Source organism: Etheostoma cragini, chromosome 23 (assembly GCF_013103735.1).
Source record: "Etheostoma cragini isolate CJK2018 chromosome 23, CSU_Ecrag_1.0, whole genome shotgun sequence".
Lineage (NCBI taxonomy): Eukaryota > Metazoa > Chordata > Actinopteri > Perciformes > Percidae > Etheostoma > Etheostoma cragini.
Window position 1 is genome coordinate 7,298,789 of NC_048429.1, and position 17,883 is coordinate 7,316,671.

The window sequence follows — 17,883 nt, forward strand, 5'->3', positions numbered from 1 at the left end:
ACACACAGTCACACTCCGATGGCGCAGCATCGGGGGCAACTCGGGGTTCAGCGTCTTGCCCAAGGACACTTCGACATGGGACCGCAGGGCCAGGGATTGAACCACCAATCTTCTAATTGGCAGGCAACCGCTCGACCACAGAGCAACAGCCCCTCCATTATTATGATTCGTTAACACAAAGCGTGTCATCAATGTGTGTCTTGTGCCATTGCAGACAAAGTAAATATACTACATACATATTACAAAATATTACAGGCAACAAAACACAATCCTCACATTCAACTCATTTTTAACTTGAATATAAGGTGTAATCAATTTCCTTTCTCTTCCTTTTAGGGGCAGAAGACAGAAGCAGAGAAGTACTATCTGAGAGCCATTCAACTAGACCCGAAAAAAGGAAATTGCTACATGCACTATGGTAAGAAGACATATCAAATAAAAGGTTTCCTTTTGAGAAACAGCAAACATTTTTAGCAAAAACTGATTCATAATAATAGAGTTGCCAGAGCCATTAGAATAGAATTTAAAGTCATTTTCTACCAACTATAGCATGCTTGATTGCTTGTAATCCAATCCTCTGCCATGCTGCCTTTGTAAGCTTTACTGTAATGATTGGGCTTTACTGCCGAAAGCTGTCCTCAGGATGATTATTAGGCAGGGGTCTTTAGACTCTTTTATCCAAGACCGATACTTTGTAGTGTCACCCTCTGACCCAGAATCATTAAACACACCAGGTTCCTCTTTCGACTCATTTTGTAAACCACCTTGGATCCAAGCTCGTAGCTTATGTTATCTGATAATGGTTTTGAAAACAAAGGAAGTCTCAAAGACCCTGCTATTTTGATAATTTTTCAAAAAATAATAATCGTGTTTTACCAACGCTGGTTTCACTGCTGATGTAAACACACATACCAACAGGCATGTATGCTATGTTTATCGGAGAGGATCAGAGTACACTGTTTACTATTCGTAACTGGGAGCAAAACATGATACCATGTTCCGCCTGCGCTGTTGTTAATGCAGTATTTTCACATCAGTTTGGAGAAACAGGCTCCATGCTGCTCCATGTCCCTATCTTCAAGGTATTAATAGGAAATGAAATCTGTCCTGAAAGCACCATTGTGCGTTGTCCCTTTCTCCTCCTCCTTATCTCTCTCCATTCCTCCCGGGGCTTTCTCTGCGCAGGATATGTAGAGGTTCGAGTTTAGTTTGGTCCCCGGCGAGGGGTGCGTTGCCGTCTTTGGACCGAGCTGTTTCCGCTTACACTCTTTTCTCCCTGTCTGATTATCTGGCTATTTTCAGATTTTCAGTGTTATCTTGTAGCTTCTTGCTATTGAAAATGTTTATTTGCTGTGATCCCCTCTATCGCAAATCTGGCTGGCTTTAGTTATCCTGGGTTCACTGGATGAGCTCCAGGTGTGAGTGTGTGAGGAGTGATGGTATCTTTCCACATTATAACACAACGGATAAACACACAAAAACGCACGTATGAGAGAGTGCAAGGAAGCGATGAGCCAGAGTTTGATAGCTACAACAAGGCCCCCCTTTCCTTCCATTGTTCTCAGTTACTCATTTGAATGCAAACAGTCCCTCATATGACCCGGTTCTAAATAATCTGCTTTAGTGTCTAATGGCTTGTTTTTGTGAGCTGCACTGAGGCGAATGCTGTTAGCTTTCAGCACAAGAAAAGCCAACAGAGGAACCCCTTAATGAAGCCTGCGCACATTCCCATCTTCCTACATTCAGTAACATCTGCGGCCGAGCTCTGCGTATTTTATAATTTATAGCCATCGAGGCAGGCAATTGTGGGTGCCGCACCAGGTGGCCAGACTCCCACAACAAAACACATGAAATACCTCCCGTTTCATCGGTGTTCGCTAGCATCAACGAGCAAAAAAATAAAATAAAAAAAATCCTCTCTCACTTTTCTCTCGCTGTCTCTTCTGCCTTGTTGCATTTCCTGTGGCCCTCTTCTCTTTCACTGCCTCCATTCATCATCCTTTGTCTCCCCACGGATCTCCATCTGTGTCTGTCAGGGCTTCTCTGCGAGCTTTCCCCTTCTCTCTTATCCCCTCAGTGCTACTTCTGTCAGTTTGCCAAAAGGACAGCGCTAACGTGCAGGTTTTTAGCCTGTATTCTGTTTACCATATTTAAATTTAGCGTGTAGGCATGCTAACATTTTCTGATTATTAAGGTTTGACCTGACAATGCTGCTAAATGAAAAGTCAGGGGATCTCTTAGATATAACAGTTCGACCAGAGAGGGACATGGATGGATTCCCATGACATTTTGTGCTGAGGTTCAACAGTTTGACATTTCAATTTTAATCAAACGTGTCAATCTCATGTTGGTCCTAGAAGAAAAGTCAGGGTCATGAGGACTGGGGGACCATGAATACCTGGAAATCCTTCCAGGAGACGTGGAGAGATTGTACTGGTTAAGTGAAGACTGCCATGCTGGTGGTGCTGCAGTAAAAGGCATGGGATCACCAAATTCATTCATATAGTTTTTATCTTCTTGACACCCTCTATATCTGTGCCAAATTCCATAGCAATCCCTCTGATTTTAGTTTATTATAGTCACACACTAAAAAATAAATAAATAAACCTCTTTTCGTCCCTAAAGGAAAAATACGGGCCCACAAAAGTCATTGGGGTTCATCAATATATGTACCAAAAACATCTTAATGCATCAAGATATTTCAGTCTGGACCAAAGTGGTGGACTGATCAACCGACCAATAGAACGACATTGCCACCCCCAAAGCCATACCACTTGGCATGGTTAAAAAAGTACTTAACAAAACTTGTTCTCCCCCCTAGCAGTAAATACTCGCTCTCGGTCTTCCCCTCTCTCCAGGTCAGTTTCTGCTGGAGCAGTCTCGTCTGGGCGAGGCGGCGGAGATGGCGGAGAGAGCCGCAGAGCTAGACAGCTCAGAGTTTGATGTGGTCTTCAGCGCTGCTCACATGCTCAGGTTGGTTAAACTGCTGACATACTACAACATCGCTTGCAAGTGGAGTTTCCCCTAGTTAGAAAAAAGCATACAGTAAAGAAACATCGGAATGATCGTAGATGTCATCAAATGCTGTGGACTTCTGTAGCTACAACCGTTGCTTCTGTGCCACTTCGCCATTTGTGGGTTTATTCTTTACCACTGCAGCCATTTAATAACCATCTTTGAAATATAAATTATACCAATGTTAAATGTCCTCTCTATGGAAATAGCTGCCATAAAAGCTATTATGTACTACATGTATAAACAGCAGTACGGTTTCAGTCCATCATAGTGATGTTGCAGTCCAGGGCTTGTAAAGAAGCCATTGAAGAATTTTCCCTCAAAGTTTGGCAAGCACGTGCACAGACAGCGTATGAGTCTTGAAACGTGTCAAAGGGACTGCAAATTCTATTTCCAGGCAATTCAAGGATATATTGGAGCAAGTGCGTTCATTACTTTTTGCTCCACATATCTGGAAAAGTCATTGCTGCTCTCTAGCATCCATCTGAACGCAACCCCACAAAGGATTCGTAAAAAGTTTGGCTGAGGTTTTCTAATGGAAAGAGTATGTCCAAATGACGGATCATTCTGGTCAAACTGCTTATTTTCATCGGAGACTGTAAAATCCAAATGGATTAGGATTATGGTTTAATGAATGGGGGGACACCTGCCTTTAAGGTAGCTGGATTTACGTACAGCTACACATGTAACATATACATATTATTGACTAACCATAACCCACCCATTATAATAATGACCCAATAGTCCAGTTGATGGAAGGCTATCATTAAAACACTTTGCATGTACCAGGCCTCTATTTAATTGTTTTTTTACATATTATGGGCTGAACCATAATGTTTTTTTTTCTGCTCAATTTTACTTTCCTTAAAACCTGACTTCTTAAATCTTTATTGATTTTCCTACACTTGACCAAACAAAACGAAGACAAAAGACGCACGTTTTAAGATAATCACTTTGATAGTCAATCATGAACGCCAGGGAACCCCTGATAAAGTGTTAGAGTCCCAAGAAATATTTTACTTGTGTCACAGTCTAATAAATATGAATTACCATGTCGTTCCTTGACTTTATTAACTTTGGCACTGTAAAGTCTGGTTCATGTACTCTTTGGATAAAATTGTATGTATGGAGCAGATTAACGGTTGCTATTTTGTGAAGCCAGGTGTAACATGTACTGTAAGGGAGGACTGGTTGGTCAAGTGTTTCTGGCATTATAGAAACCTCCATATATCTCTCTTCATCATACTCTGATAAATAATAAGTAAAGTGTAATAGACATTAAGATAGTCATCACCCTAGCAGGGCAATCAGTGCCCCAATATCAAATCTAAACTGTATTATCACACTTATTACATAGCTAAAAAATAATCACCTGAAATAAAACATTGTTTTGCAATGATCTATTAGAAAGTGATATATAAATATTTTACCTTTGCCTTACCCAAAGAAGGATCTGTTACACAACAGAGTTTTGGTATGGATTATTGTTATTTAATTAAAAATGTATGACAAACAGTAACCTTTTATGTCGGCCTATTTTTAAATAGGTGGTCTCTTTTTCAAGAGAGGCCTGTGCACGAGAAAAGAATAAAATACAGTATAAGCATGAACCCAAAAATGTACAACACAACGTACATATCGAAAAGAGATTTTAGTTAAGTATATAATTTAAAACCAGTATTCTAGAACAAAGATGCGGTATAGCAAAAGTTTTTGAATATCCTGTGTAGGTCTGGCAAAGCGGGACTAGATATCCTGTGACCCGACATCATAGTTACTGTAGAGAGCAGAGGCGACTAGGCGTTTTTTTTTTTTTTTTTTTTTTGCTGTGCAACCGTCCCACCTTTTCATCACCTGTGACGATACAATACGATGTGTTGGAGTCCTGATCATTGAAGTAAAGTTAACCTAATATTAAGATGCAGTGAATCTGACTATTCCACTGAAAATTCAGCTGCACAATAAGGAAGTAATACAATTATCAGTAATTTGAAATTAGTACAATCATTATTAACATGATATGCCACATTCTTACTCTTCTTTTCTCTCTGTTCTTCTTTCTCTTCAGACAGGCCAGTCTTAATGAGGCAGCGGAGAGACAGTATGAGCGTGCAGCGAGTCTCAGACCAGATGTAAGTACCTGGACTGGTGGGCCTGTTAGCACTTAACATGGAAAAGCACACACACACGCACGCACGCACACACGCCTGCACGGTAAATTCAATTTACGACCTTCTACGTGTTACCCATCATTCTGACATTATATCATAGTGCTGTTGTTCCTGGCGAACGGAGAATATAAAATGGAAACTGGGTTCTGCTCAAAGATCCCAAAGACAGACGAGTTCAGTGGTAAACTGCTGCCAGTTATGGAATTCATACATTCAGCTTCAGAGTAAATACTTGATCATCACATTATAGTTTAACAGACAAAGCCTTGAGGGATATCGCGTCTCTCAATGTCAGCACATGTGGTGGAGGAAGTTGGGAGCAACTGTAGCCCGTTTCTGCCAAGCATCAATCAGTCACTTCAAAGAAAAAGGGTCTGGGAGAGGTAGAGTCATTGGAACCCCCGTGTTTTCAGACAAGACCTAGAAGGATCTTACTGCAGTCATTTGTCATGTTAGTCTGCTTACTGACGGTCTGCTCTGTGACTTATGTTGCCATAGGAGAGATAGGATTAGACTTTCATCTTCATGAACTTATCAGACTGCTAGGTGTTCTATTATTTGCCTTTACCCACTTCATTATATCCACATTACAGATGATTATTTATCTAAAGTGTGAAGATATTTTGTTAAAGCACCAATTGTCATCCCTAGAATATTGCCGCAATATCGATATTAAAAAGGTATTTGGTCAAGAATATCATGATATCGGATTTCTTCTCTTTCGCCCAGCCCTACTTTGATCCAACTATTTCAGCGGTTTATTTTCATTCATACTTTTACATACCGATTTCAGCCCTTTAACTATTACAATATGTTTAGCTAACTAAGTCAATGTTTCATTCATACTTTTTTTTCCCGCTCACTCTCAATGGCAACATCGTTTGTGTTCAGGTGTATATTTCCTTTATTTTACACATTAGTCCAGCTGCTCTACAATTTTTCCACATACACCCTGGCAACTACAGACATCCCAAATATGAACACGCACTGGCTGGGAATACCTGCTTTAAAGCGTGTGCCAGTTTTTAAGAAATATCTTGTTTTATGCTGTTTAAGACTTAAAAGCTGAGCAAATCCATGAAAGATGGGAATACTGGTTGTCTATTTTTAATTTGGAAACTAATGTGTTTACATTTTATTTCTTAAAAAGTGAAGGTACCTCCCAGTCATAGTCATTATCATTCAATCTGGAAGCATTCATGATTCAGAAATGCCGAGGGCTTCTCTTATCATTTGTCACGCGTAAAGTGCCTCTTGTCTTTGACATTTTCCCTGCACACGTCTGCTTAGTGAATAGCAGTCTCTCGAATATAAAACTTAATCCATAGTTTATAGGTCATGAAAGATTCATTTCTCTACGTGGTAAGAAAGTAAATGAGAGTAAATGTGCCTCCAGAGAAAGGTAGAACAAGTCCAGTTTTTCATTTTGCACACATAGACTGAAATGCTTTATTAACATCGCTCACATAGAATTAATTTCAAATAATATGATATACTCTGAGCAGAAAAGGCTACTGACTTTGGAACATGTTCCTTCCATAGGTAATTAGAGCAGTTAGTCTCTGCAAATGAAAAATGACAATGTGATGCGTTAATAGTAGAATATATAATCATTAAGATTTCAATCCTGGTTGATTTGGTTACACATGTGACTACCATGGTAACAGTTTAATATGACACCAAACCCTCCATGAGCAGCTACAATTGTCAGAATTACAACAGAAGCGAAACAGGTGTCTCTGTTTACAAAGCAGCGCAGCGGTAAAGCTAGTTACCTCGCTGAGGAGCTGAAGGTGTGTCTGTGACTCCTCACTGTTCAACTTTTGAAATGAAAAATATTTGCATATTCTTAGATTCTAAATGTAATTTTAAGAATTTTTGACGACCTTTTTTCAACAATTGAAGGAACAAACTGAATATTTAGTGGCAAAAACATATCACATACAGCGTACACGTACAGTAGCTATAAATGTATTATATATTTGTTTTCAAAGCAAAGTATTTTCTTATGTCAACAGGAGATCATATACATTTTTTTGAATGTAATTGTTAACTGTATCTCACAGGGCAGGGTACATTATAGAAGCTGATGATCCGATGCTTACGTCTACTCTATATCCAGCTTGCTGAAGGTTAAGAGCTTACATGTGTTTCATAACTGTGCGTGTATTGCAGCAAGACCAACCCAACTGCAGAAATATTTGTTTCCGTCAAAAGAAAGGCAAAAACAAAGGAATTACACTCACACAATCAAGGCTTCGTTTCTGTTGATTTATCCCAGTTTGACTCAGTTTGACCCGGACCCAGTTTGTGTACTGCATATCACCCAGTTGTTTAAAATGGCAAAGGTACCCTCATTTATCTAGCTTAGTATGTCTTGGCTGCAAAGTCCCTTAATGGTACAAAGAACAGGACATGGGTTTGAAGCACTTTGACATTGGCTTGATACAACCATTGTTTGGACATGGTGAGGAAAACCAACCCAGTGAAAAAGGGGTGACAATACTGCACTGCAGCTCCTATCTCTCTCTGTAAAACTGCATTCATTCATTCAATAATTTCTCCAGCGTCTTCCAGGCCGCTACTTGAAATACTCCTAGATCCGTAAGTGTTTGTTACATTAGGTGAGAAAAACAAGCTCCCGCTCCCAAGGCTCATTTTTTAACACTGCTTGAGAAGTGGAACGTAAACGAGAGAATTATCAGCTTCAAGAAGACACCGACAGTTGTGTTTGGGGAGGGAAAATCTGTGAAGTAGTTGCCAATTTGCTAACCATATGTCATTCAGCAAGGACTGGGAACAAAGCCAGGTCTGGGGGATGAGGTGCCCTCGACTTTTAGGATGAGATTTGGGTGTGTTTGTTAGTTATGGCTTGTTGAGAGTCATGATTTATGTAGATTTCCATGACTGGTAAGCCATGCAGGGCCAGGTGGTTTCACTTTGGAACCTTCAATGATAGTATTTTATTAAATAGGACTCCTGAAAGACACCTTTAAATCATATAAAATACTTAACACACACCCAAGACAGACTGTAGCTACCTATCACTGTAGCACTATTGAAAGACACTCTTTTGTCTTTGTCCATGCCTGCTACTGTGCTCTGAGATTGCATTAGGGCTAATTTAATGCATATTTGATTTTCTAAGCCTTAAGGAAATTTCACCAGAGCCCTAGCCTTAACCTATCGTCCATAAAAAAAAACTGGCAAGCTTCCGAAAGTGTGTGTATGTCTCATAAATAATTAATAATAACAACGTATTTCTGATTCTGATAACTGTGTGTGTCAAATGTAGAACTCAGAAGGGCAAGTTTGAAATAGTTTGCCCGGATAGATAAATCCAACGACAACACAGTTGCCAAAAGTACAGCTATCCTGTAAGTCCCCACTCACAGTAATTAGGGCATAATGTAGCACTCTGTCTCCTTTACTCACTGTGTCTTTGCCTTCTCCCAGTACCCTGCTGCTCTGATGAACCTTGGTGCCATTCTTCACCTGAATGGGAAACTTCCCGAAGCAGAGGCCAACTACCTGCGTGCACTCCAGCTCAAACCTGATGATGTCATTACCCAGTCCAACCTGCGCAAGCTGTGGAACATCATGGAGAGGCAGGGACTCAGGACTAAAGCGTGGGCTCGGGATGCAGAATAGCGACCTTTGAACTGGGAGAGTTGCTGCACTGTTCCCTTCATGATGACGCCGAGTGTCCTCCAGAGTGGGAAGCAGGACAGGATATGCCAGAGCTGGAGGCTAAAAGTCCTCTCTACGAGACGGGCGAGACTAATTCTTTAGAGTTGTGGCCTGAGTTTAAGGCTTCGCATGTTTGCAATTCAAGGGTGTAGGAGGTCAACCAGATAACACCTCACAACCAGTGTTGTCTGGTGACACAAACAACTTTATTATTACATTTTACAAAGCAATACTCAGTTGTTAAATGATGCACTGAAATCATGGGTAAATAACGGCAAAGTCCAAACAAAAACCTCTTGAGAACAAAGGCTTCAAAATCAGATTAATATTGAAATATCGTTAAAAACGTGAATAACGATGCAGCACGTATTTGAATAATCACTTATGCAGAAAGGTTGTCAGCACTGATAGGTTAATGATGCCAGCTGGTTTGTGTTAAAGGGGAATGCCACCAATTTTACAAATCAAAGTGTGTTCACAGGTTTCGGGGTTACTACTGCATTTGTAGAAAAGACAGTTGTATTAAAAAAAAAGGTTTGTGGCTGCAGAGGGAGCTGAGCAATGTCTAGTCTATACCAACAACCTTCCACTTCTGTGGTTAGTCTGTTGCCGATGGAAATTCACCTGGATTTCACTCATTTAGGCCGGCTATCCGGGCTTTCTTTGTTTTGGCATTTAAAATTCTGGTCGATTTTTGAGGCTTATGGTTAAGCTTTTCTCAGATCTCTGCAGGGTAAATCCAGACATCTAGCAGGACTATCTGTCCAATCTGAGTTTTCTGTTGCACGACTAAAACAACCTTTGTGCGTACACGTGTTCCATCAAAACAAGTTTCTACCCGAGGCTAATTTGCAGAGGCGTTCCATGGCGCCACCCAAGATGATTGTGATTGGTTTAAAGAAATGCCAAATAAACCAGAGCATGTTTTTCTCCCATCCCAGAATGCTGTGTGGACTAGCCAGACCCTCCTCCGCAGCGCTGTGGAGGAAGGTCTGACAATGCTGGACTAAGTAACGTCTGATAAATTGCCTCAAGTGATGTCACTCGAGTCATCGTCAGTTAGAACTACAAGTTTCAAAATGCTAAAGAATCATGCAGTTAGAAAGAAGTCATCTTACCAGATCTCTGTGGCCTGCTCCTAATCCCGGCTTGAGGCTAGCTGATTCACGGACAACGAACCCAAATCTTTGTCTGAACTGTCAGCGGTCCAGTTGCAGTGTGGGTACCAGTTTTTGACACAAAAGAAGAACGTGCGCCATTATAAAAGACAATATCTCTGTTTCTGCTGCATCGATTTAAATCTTGTAATAACTGTCCATCGTGAGTTCGACAATGTCATCGGAGTGCAATGCTAAATCACTGGAAGACTCTTTTAAAAAATGAAAACCCTGATTAATTATCCTTATGGTGCTCTTGCCTTTAACTTTGACTCTTATCACAGTAAATGCATTAAAACATTAAAAGCATGCTAGTTTTGAGGCATCTTCAGGCATCAGGTACCACCCTCTAATAGAGTGCTGTTTAGTAAACTGCTCCAACCAATTCAAAGACCAGGTGAAAGCATAATGCACAGCCAATTCACGTTATGTTGTCTGAGTCACCGAAGATTGTTTGCACCTGGTGCATTGTAAATGCTTGTGACCGTTAAAAAAATGAAAACACATCATGACAAAACTCCTCAGCGTTTGCCAAAGCTTGAACTGAGTCTTTACGCCTCTCGTGCCAAGCAAGAACTGAAATGTGTTGTGCTTCTTGTGTCAAATGAAGATGTTTCATTTCATGTGATCAGAGGATCAAACTTAATTTATTTATACATGTTATTGTATGTGAAAATCCAACACTGTGCCGTCACTGTCACAGTGGACCACCCTCTCTCTAAAGAAGGCAACAGAACAATTACATTTAAGTGTTTTTTATACTGTATGTGTATTTTCTCTCTGTGCTCAGGGACACGAGGTTGTGGTTCTTGTCACATAATGGCTTTGTGACACAGAGAGGTTCTTTAAAATGATGTTAGGTGTTTTTCTGATTATTGTAATGTTTGGTTAAATTATAGAAAATGTGTAGCTGCAAATGTGTTGTGTTTTGTAAAAATAAATCAAAAATTTTCCATTCAAAAAACAGGCTTTTGCTGTCAGCCTTGTGATGTCCTTTGGGATGTCTCCGCTTCTCAACCATGTAAATTCAGTCTGCCAACCCACATGTATATTTTGAGTTGACATTTGGCCTTTAATCCTGTCACTTCCCACAGGCGTACACCTCCATCTACCTCTCACAGCAGAGAGTGACGAAATCAAATCGAAGCCGCTGTGTTCAACACAACAGTTGTTTACTTCCCTTAAGCCATTAACAATATTACCAACTACTAAGCTTAAGACTCAAGTTTGCAATAATCTCAAATGTAATCTTGTAAAACAACAAAACTAAAGGGGTGACATGCCACAAAACAGCCCATAACATTTCACAACTACAAGTTAGTATGAAAAATTTACAATCCATGTGCCACAATATCCAAAAGAAAGTAGAGAACATTAAGCCAATTTACAATTCATACCAATGCTGATATTGCATGTCAATGTAGCAGCATAAGATTAGAAATTGGCAGCCACCAAACACCAAAACATCCCACAAGCATCTCTGAAGGCCATGCAAGCAGCCAAGACATCAACTCATGACATTGATGATATAGTAACATCATCACAAGCAAGTTAGTCGCTTGTAACACACAGCTAACATGACCACTGGCATGGGGTCACTATATAGCTGTCGAAGAAGGGAAACCATCCTGTAAATACAACTATTTCCTCTTGTAGCTTTTGAAAAGTTACATTACAATACTTCTTGCAGGCGAGCTAGACCAGTATTTTAAATAGACCTTTTTCACAGCAGGAAAAACGCTGGTGTGGTTGATGACCGTAACGATGGCTGCGGAGCCATCGTCATTGTTAATTACACCAGTGGCTTTCCTGCCATGACAAGTCAAAAGGCCTGTTATGAAAAACTTCTATTGTACATGAGCAGCAGCAGCATAGGTAGCAGCGAATGTTTAAGGCACACTTAACAGCAGATTTTGCATGGCTTCACTTCCTTGTAGATGGGGGTCCCACAGACTCCCAAGTTATGTGAAATAATAATGATAAATGCAGAAATGAGGTTGTTTTCTCTCATTATGTTTTCTTTTATCAAAACCCCGTATGTAACACTTCCCTTTGCCACAAACTGAGTTTGCATTGTTGTTACACCAAATATGGAAATATGTCATATCGTTTTTTTGTGCCATGCATGAACAAAGAATATATATACACTCACCGGCCACTTTATTATTAGGTACACCTTGCTAGTACCAGGTTGGACCCCCTTTTGCCTTCAGAACTGCCTTCTTGGTGTCATGTCCAACAAGGTGCTGGAAACGTTCCTCAGAGATTTTGGTCCATTTTGACATGATAGCATTGCACAGCTGCAGCAGATTTGACTTCTGAACAATAGTCGAACAGATCTGCATTGAGAGCAGTATGTGATGCAAGTGTAGTAGTGATGCAATTGTTTTTCTGAACTAGTTTGCATTTAATTGAGACCTTGTTGTGTGTTTGACATGTCTAAATGTTTCATAATTTAGAAAAAAAAGTCAGCTAGTCTCGGTTTCATTGGAGACAAAAGAATAGTGCCACACACACACACACACACACACACACACAGACACACAGACACACAGAAACACGCACGCACGCACCCACGCATGCAAGCACGCAGTCTCTGAGAGGAACCACAGTAATTAGACTTGGTCTTTTCACAAACTCAACATGTTGATATCATCTGATCAAGCAGACATCAAAGTGGTTCTAATCCCATGCCAGGCTTTGAGCACACCAAGCTGTAAATATTTAAGGAGATATCAAACTTGATTCATTGACTTGCAAGAACTCACAGCCCCGGTTTCACACATAGAACATAGTTTCAAACTAGAAGGTAGCACTAATGTGTGAGGAAATATTCAGTTATGTAATAATAAAAACACTGAATCAAGAACGTATTTGTTATGCATAGAAACTACTTTATTTTGAAACACCATCTGCTAGACTCATCACTGAATCTGCCCGTCTCACCCACAGGACCAATTATATCATCTCAAAAGGTTTACTGAGGGATGATGGCCTGGCTCTGGAAAACAGCTCCAACTACAAAAACTACCAATACCATACCATAACAGTCACACACATGTTGCTCCATCCAATATTGAGCCAAAATAAATATTTAAGTAAAAAAAAAAGAAAATAGAGACGAGGGACTGTGAATTAATTCAATAACTAGTTTTTCTTTTTGCAAAATGTCAAGTTGCCTTGATAAAGCTCATTAAAATTGTTGGTAAAAGAAACCTCCTATGGCCACATCTTGTATCTGTATTTCCCAGGTCACAATTGCTTGAAACCTAATAAGGAAACACTTTGATAACCTCGTCTTCTTCCTGCCTTTTGGGCTGAAGACCCCCAGGAGTGGTGACAAGGGGCTAGATAGTATTATAGTAGTAATATTGGAACCTCTGTTCACAAAAGAAACAATACAAGCAAGTTATCCTGTCTAATTGCAGCTGAGTAACACTTTCTTTCAGTGAAAACAGTCTGTACTAACTGTACTTTACACCTAGTTACCAATTAACTGTAAACTGCCTTTTGTCCTTCAGAAGATCAAAGTAACTCACACACGATGGCGACATGTGTTCCATATCCGGCAGACATGACTTCTGACAGCGGAGCAACACCTGGGCCTGCTAGTTAAAGTAAACCCCTAAAACTACACAATAGGGAAGGAAGTTAGGCAGGCCCATGACACATGAAAGGTTTCCTCCCACTGCTCCACACCGCATCTGCATGGCAAGCGCATGGGAGTAGCGGAAGCATTTGGATGGTGCCTTATGTCGTAGTGTTTCAGCGAACTGAAGTTCAAGGGCATTAAATGTGGTTTATTAAACAGTTAGCCTTACAATTCTTCACTAAAAGATGTTTGTTACAAAGACACTTGACCCAGATGCACATGGAGGAGGATGAAATACAAAAAAAAGGTGCATGAAATTAAAATACTCCTTACAATTGTACTGAAGTAGAGTACTTGAGCGGATATACTCAGTAACTTCTCACCACTGAACATAACCACTGGCTGTGACCCTTGAGTAACTAATAATGATGATGTTGGAACAGGGACTACACAAATAATGACAAACAATGCCATTAGAAACCCCAAAACACAGAGCAGGAACCCATTTTGAATTGGGGGTGCTGACAAATTTCCAGTGAAGTTTTCAGCCAAAGTCAACCAGCACACACCTAATTGCATCCATCACAAGTCACACGGCTGCGACAATGGCGGAATAGGCCTACTACAAGTTAAAAAACAGTTCTGTTTTTCCAATAAGACGGCGAAAAAAACACAATTATATTCAATAAATCGTATAAACTTTCAGTTGAACTGTTACTGAACAGTTGATGCCGATTTACTGCACGGCGGCAGCATAATAAACCAGCATTCTTACCTTGTGTTGGAGTTGTAACACAAAAATACACAAAAAATCCTTACCTCCAAAACGTCTACCAGGAAAAGTGTGACCCCGAGGCTGCAGCACTGAGTTGACGTTGTTATGGTTCCCTCCGTGGTTGCCCTGGTGCTGCTAGCTTGGCTAACAACGTTAGCTGCTTGGTCGTCTGTTGCTAGCAGGTCGCTCTGTGAGTGTCGGGGTGAGGTGCTGCGGCTACTTCTTTCGCTTACAGTTGCTGAGTTTTCTGCCAACGGTTTTTTAGGCTTTTTGCCTGTGGGTGATTTATAAAGATATCCAAAATGCGCTTTTGTGCCATGGCTAGCAAACTTCTGTGCTGTTGACCCGCCGGGAAAGTTCCCACAACTCTCTTCACTCACCCGCGTCAGAGGCCCGTAGCGCGCCTCGCTCTTGGCAAAATCGGCAGATTCATTCTAATAAAATGATGTCTTTATCTCTTACTTACCAAATGTATAATGTCTTGGATTTAATTTCCAATGAAAGGGATTAGGTTTAAATTATTATTCATTTTCTTTCAAATATTAGTTTTTTGTTTTTAAAATTATTGCTGTAGTTGTATGTCCTTTTGTTATGGGGTGCTGCAACACACTCCGCACCCCTAGTTCCCGCGGCCAAGCGGAAACTTTATGTGGACCAGCCAGTACTGATCTCTGCCAAGACTTCAACCTCTATGTCTAAAGTGTTGCATGTGTCGACAGCGTCCTCTGCTGACAATTTCCCTTAATTTCAAGATGTGGAGGATAAGCACGAAACGATTAAACACCATTAGAAAACACAAGCCTGTATTAACGCAATAATACGGAAGCCTTGAAAGGCAAGTCAAAAGTTTATATCCTACACACAAGATACTCCTAAATTAAGGTTTTGGCAATGCTAACAAAACAATGTCACGTTGCCTTTAAGAGTTTCCTTACAATAATATCCTAATCAGACAAAATAAAATGTTGATTCATTTTCATATTCATATTCTCTGTTTATTATTAATTTCACTGATGTTTGCAGGCAGGAAAGGAAATGGAAAGAATGCAAAGTACATCACAGCCATGATGCAGTGATGAAGTATTTGCACAAGTTGTGAATGGACAAAGACGTCACTGATTTGGGTGTGTTGAAATTTGACACCTGCAGAGAGCAGTGCAACAAGTTTTCTGTAATCTGAGGGTGTAAGTGGGCCTAGAATTGTTAGCAGCTGCCCTGCATCATTGTACATGAAACCACAGTCATTAGGCCTTTTATCTCCAGTAGTATTGCAGATAATAAAACATTGGAAGATGAATAAAGACATGTAGATTTTGATTGGTTGTGACACCTAATTTATTAACGAAGCCCCTCTGTTTTAGGATCAAAGAGAAATCTGCTAAATGTGTTCATGAATGTTATCTTACTGCAAACAAATGTGACAAAAGTCAGCCAGTAATCATTTTGAACACACAGTATTTCATTTACAGTATTGCAGATTCTAGCTCCTTTTAAAAATGTTGTTTAAAAAAGTGTTGTAAAAAATATCTTGTAAGCCATCACAAGTTACAGTGTACCGGAAGTGTTTCACCCAGACGGTGTAAGGTAGAAATGTTGATAAAGAGATGAGAGAGATTTTCAACGTGAAGAACCTTTTCTTGACTTCATCTGTACTGAATCAAATACTCTGGATATATTTGATAAGGATCAAAAATAACAAATATTTTAGGATGTTCGACATTATCCACACAGCTCTGATGAGAATGTTCAGAACTTCCATGATCGGGTTTTTGGAAATGAGAATTTCCAAAAATTGACTTCCCGATAATCACCCGAGCCAAAAATATAATCTTAGTATTTTCCCCCGGTACACCTCGCGTTTCCCCGCCATACAGCGGCAATGGATCCCTGCTGGCCTTGCTGTAGTTGTCTGCATATGATGCATGGCTTGCAAAATATATTCCTTAATAAAAAACAAAGAAATTCCCATCAGTCAGACCTACATTTACAGTTATGTTTTATAGGTTATGTATTTTTAAGTCATTTAACTTACCTCTTCCATATGAGTTGCCGTGTTTTCCAGATAATCCTAAATCAAAGTTATACTTGCAAATGCTGTCAACATTTATGATTTTGGTCCCATGAAAGAGTCTTCTCTCTTGAATTTCTTTGACACCTTGGATTCTCATTAACTGCTTCTTTTTCCTTTGATACAATAATAGAGAAGGCCCACTTTGATTACAAAGAAAGGGGAATGAGGAAGGGGATGAAGGATAGGGAGGGTCATCACTTACCGACAAAATATGTCCCATAGGTCAACATTTTGTATCCTGCTGATTGATACAATGGACTTGTCCAACAGCCCTTCTGTCTTCATATAAGCTGCCACAGTCTGATACTCAGGGCTGAGTTCACTCAGAGCAATTAACTGGAAAATATATTAAAAGTACACATTGCATAAACATGTTAATGTTTTAACGCCAACTCTACTGTGGTTCTAACTCGGTTTGTGTCTGTTTGCCTGTTGTAGCACCATATGCTGTAATTACTTGGTCACGACTTGCTTTTTACTAAATAGTATTAATGAATCGTCAGTTATTGTCACCTGATATGGACAGGTGGGGTCAACCTTTTCCCAAAAGACAGGAGGAGCACTGAAGCAGGAGCAACTGTGGGAAGGAAATACAAACTAGTTTCCACTGTGCTGAGTTTCACTTTCATTTTGCATGAAACCAAACTCACTTATGTCTCACTGTCAAGTGGAAACCATTTGTTATATTTGTGTGTTTGAAACATCATTTTACCTTCTCTCAATGTTGTGGCCACGCTGGATTCTTCTTTGCCTTCCTGTTGCGCTGTCAGTCTGTAACATTGCTGTACAAGATCATAGAAGTCTTGTTAACTAAGTTATTTATAGATAGATGAGGAGTCACTTAATTTGAACAAGGAAATGTAATCAGAAACCTGCAAAATCGATCTTGCTGTGGATATTGAGTGAATATGTATTTAACATTGCTTTTGAGTTCCTTAGGTAATCATTTTCAATATCCTCACTTCTCAGGGGGTTATCTGGGTCATCCTGCGGGATGGACAGAAAGTAGCAAAAGGTTAGCCATACCTCAGGCATTCTACTAAATAGACATTTTTATGATATGATAAGATATTTTAATTCAGATGATGATAAAGAAAATGTTCAAAATTTACCTCAAATCTGTGCCACCTTCCACAATCTGCCAGGTAATACCAACACCATGCGGTGTCTGTTGTGTCCATGTATTCCACTTCTTCATTGCCCCACATTGTCATGAAAGAAATAAACTAGGTATTACAGCAAAAGCTAAATAAATGTTTTACAACTTGTCTTCCTCTTTCTGGTGGGCTCAGGGAGCTAATAACACTGCCACTGGTGTTTCTCTGTAGATGTCACTCATAGCCACACCTCTGAGGTAGGCTGGCTTTCCTCAGGTTGCAGTGGAAAAGCATTCATCATCAGTTTACTTCTGT

At 40.0% G+C, this 17,883-nt stretch overlaps 2 protein-coding genes across 2 annotated transcripts in view; one reads left to right on the forward strand and one right to left on the reverse strand.

Moving 5' to 3' along the window:
* Positions 1 to 10,989, forward strand: part of tmtc2a (transmembrane O-mannosyltransferase targeting cadherins 2a) — a 52,477-nt gene extending 41,488 nt beyond the window's left edge. Inside the window, exons 9-12 of the mRNA XM_034863878.1 lie at positions 337 to 418; positions 2,859 to 2,973; positions 5,084 to 5,147; positions 8,643 to 10,989. Coding sequence (XP_034719769.1) covers positions 337 to 418; positions 2,859 to 2,973; positions 5,084 to 5,147; positions 8,643 to 8,837 — 456 coding nt within the window. The 3' untranslated portion in view covers positions 8,838 to 10,989. The remainder of the gene's footprint in view (positions 1 to 336; positions 419 to 2,858; positions 2,974 to 5,083; positions 5,148 to 8,642) is intronic.
* A 4,881-nt stretch (positions 10,990 to 15,870) lies between these two features.
* On the reverse strand, positions 15,871 to 17,863 carry LOC117938784 (protein mono-ADP-ribosyltransferase PARP11). Its single transcript, XM_034863651.1, has 7 exons — positions 17,584 to 17,863; positions 17,344 to 17,458; positions 17,184 to 17,253; positions 16,985 to 17,048; positions 16,674 to 16,807; positions 16,433 to 16,584; positions 15,871 to 16,342 (listed from the first exon to the last, which is right to left on the reverse strand). Exons 1-7 carry the CDS (start codon positions 17,683 to 17,685, stop codon positions 16,044 to 16,046), a joined length of 936 nt encoding a protein of 311 aa, XP_034719542.1. The 5' UTR covers positions 17,686 to 17,863; the 3' UTR covers positions 15,871 to 16,043.
* Positions 17,864 to 17,883: the final 20 nt, after the last annotated feature.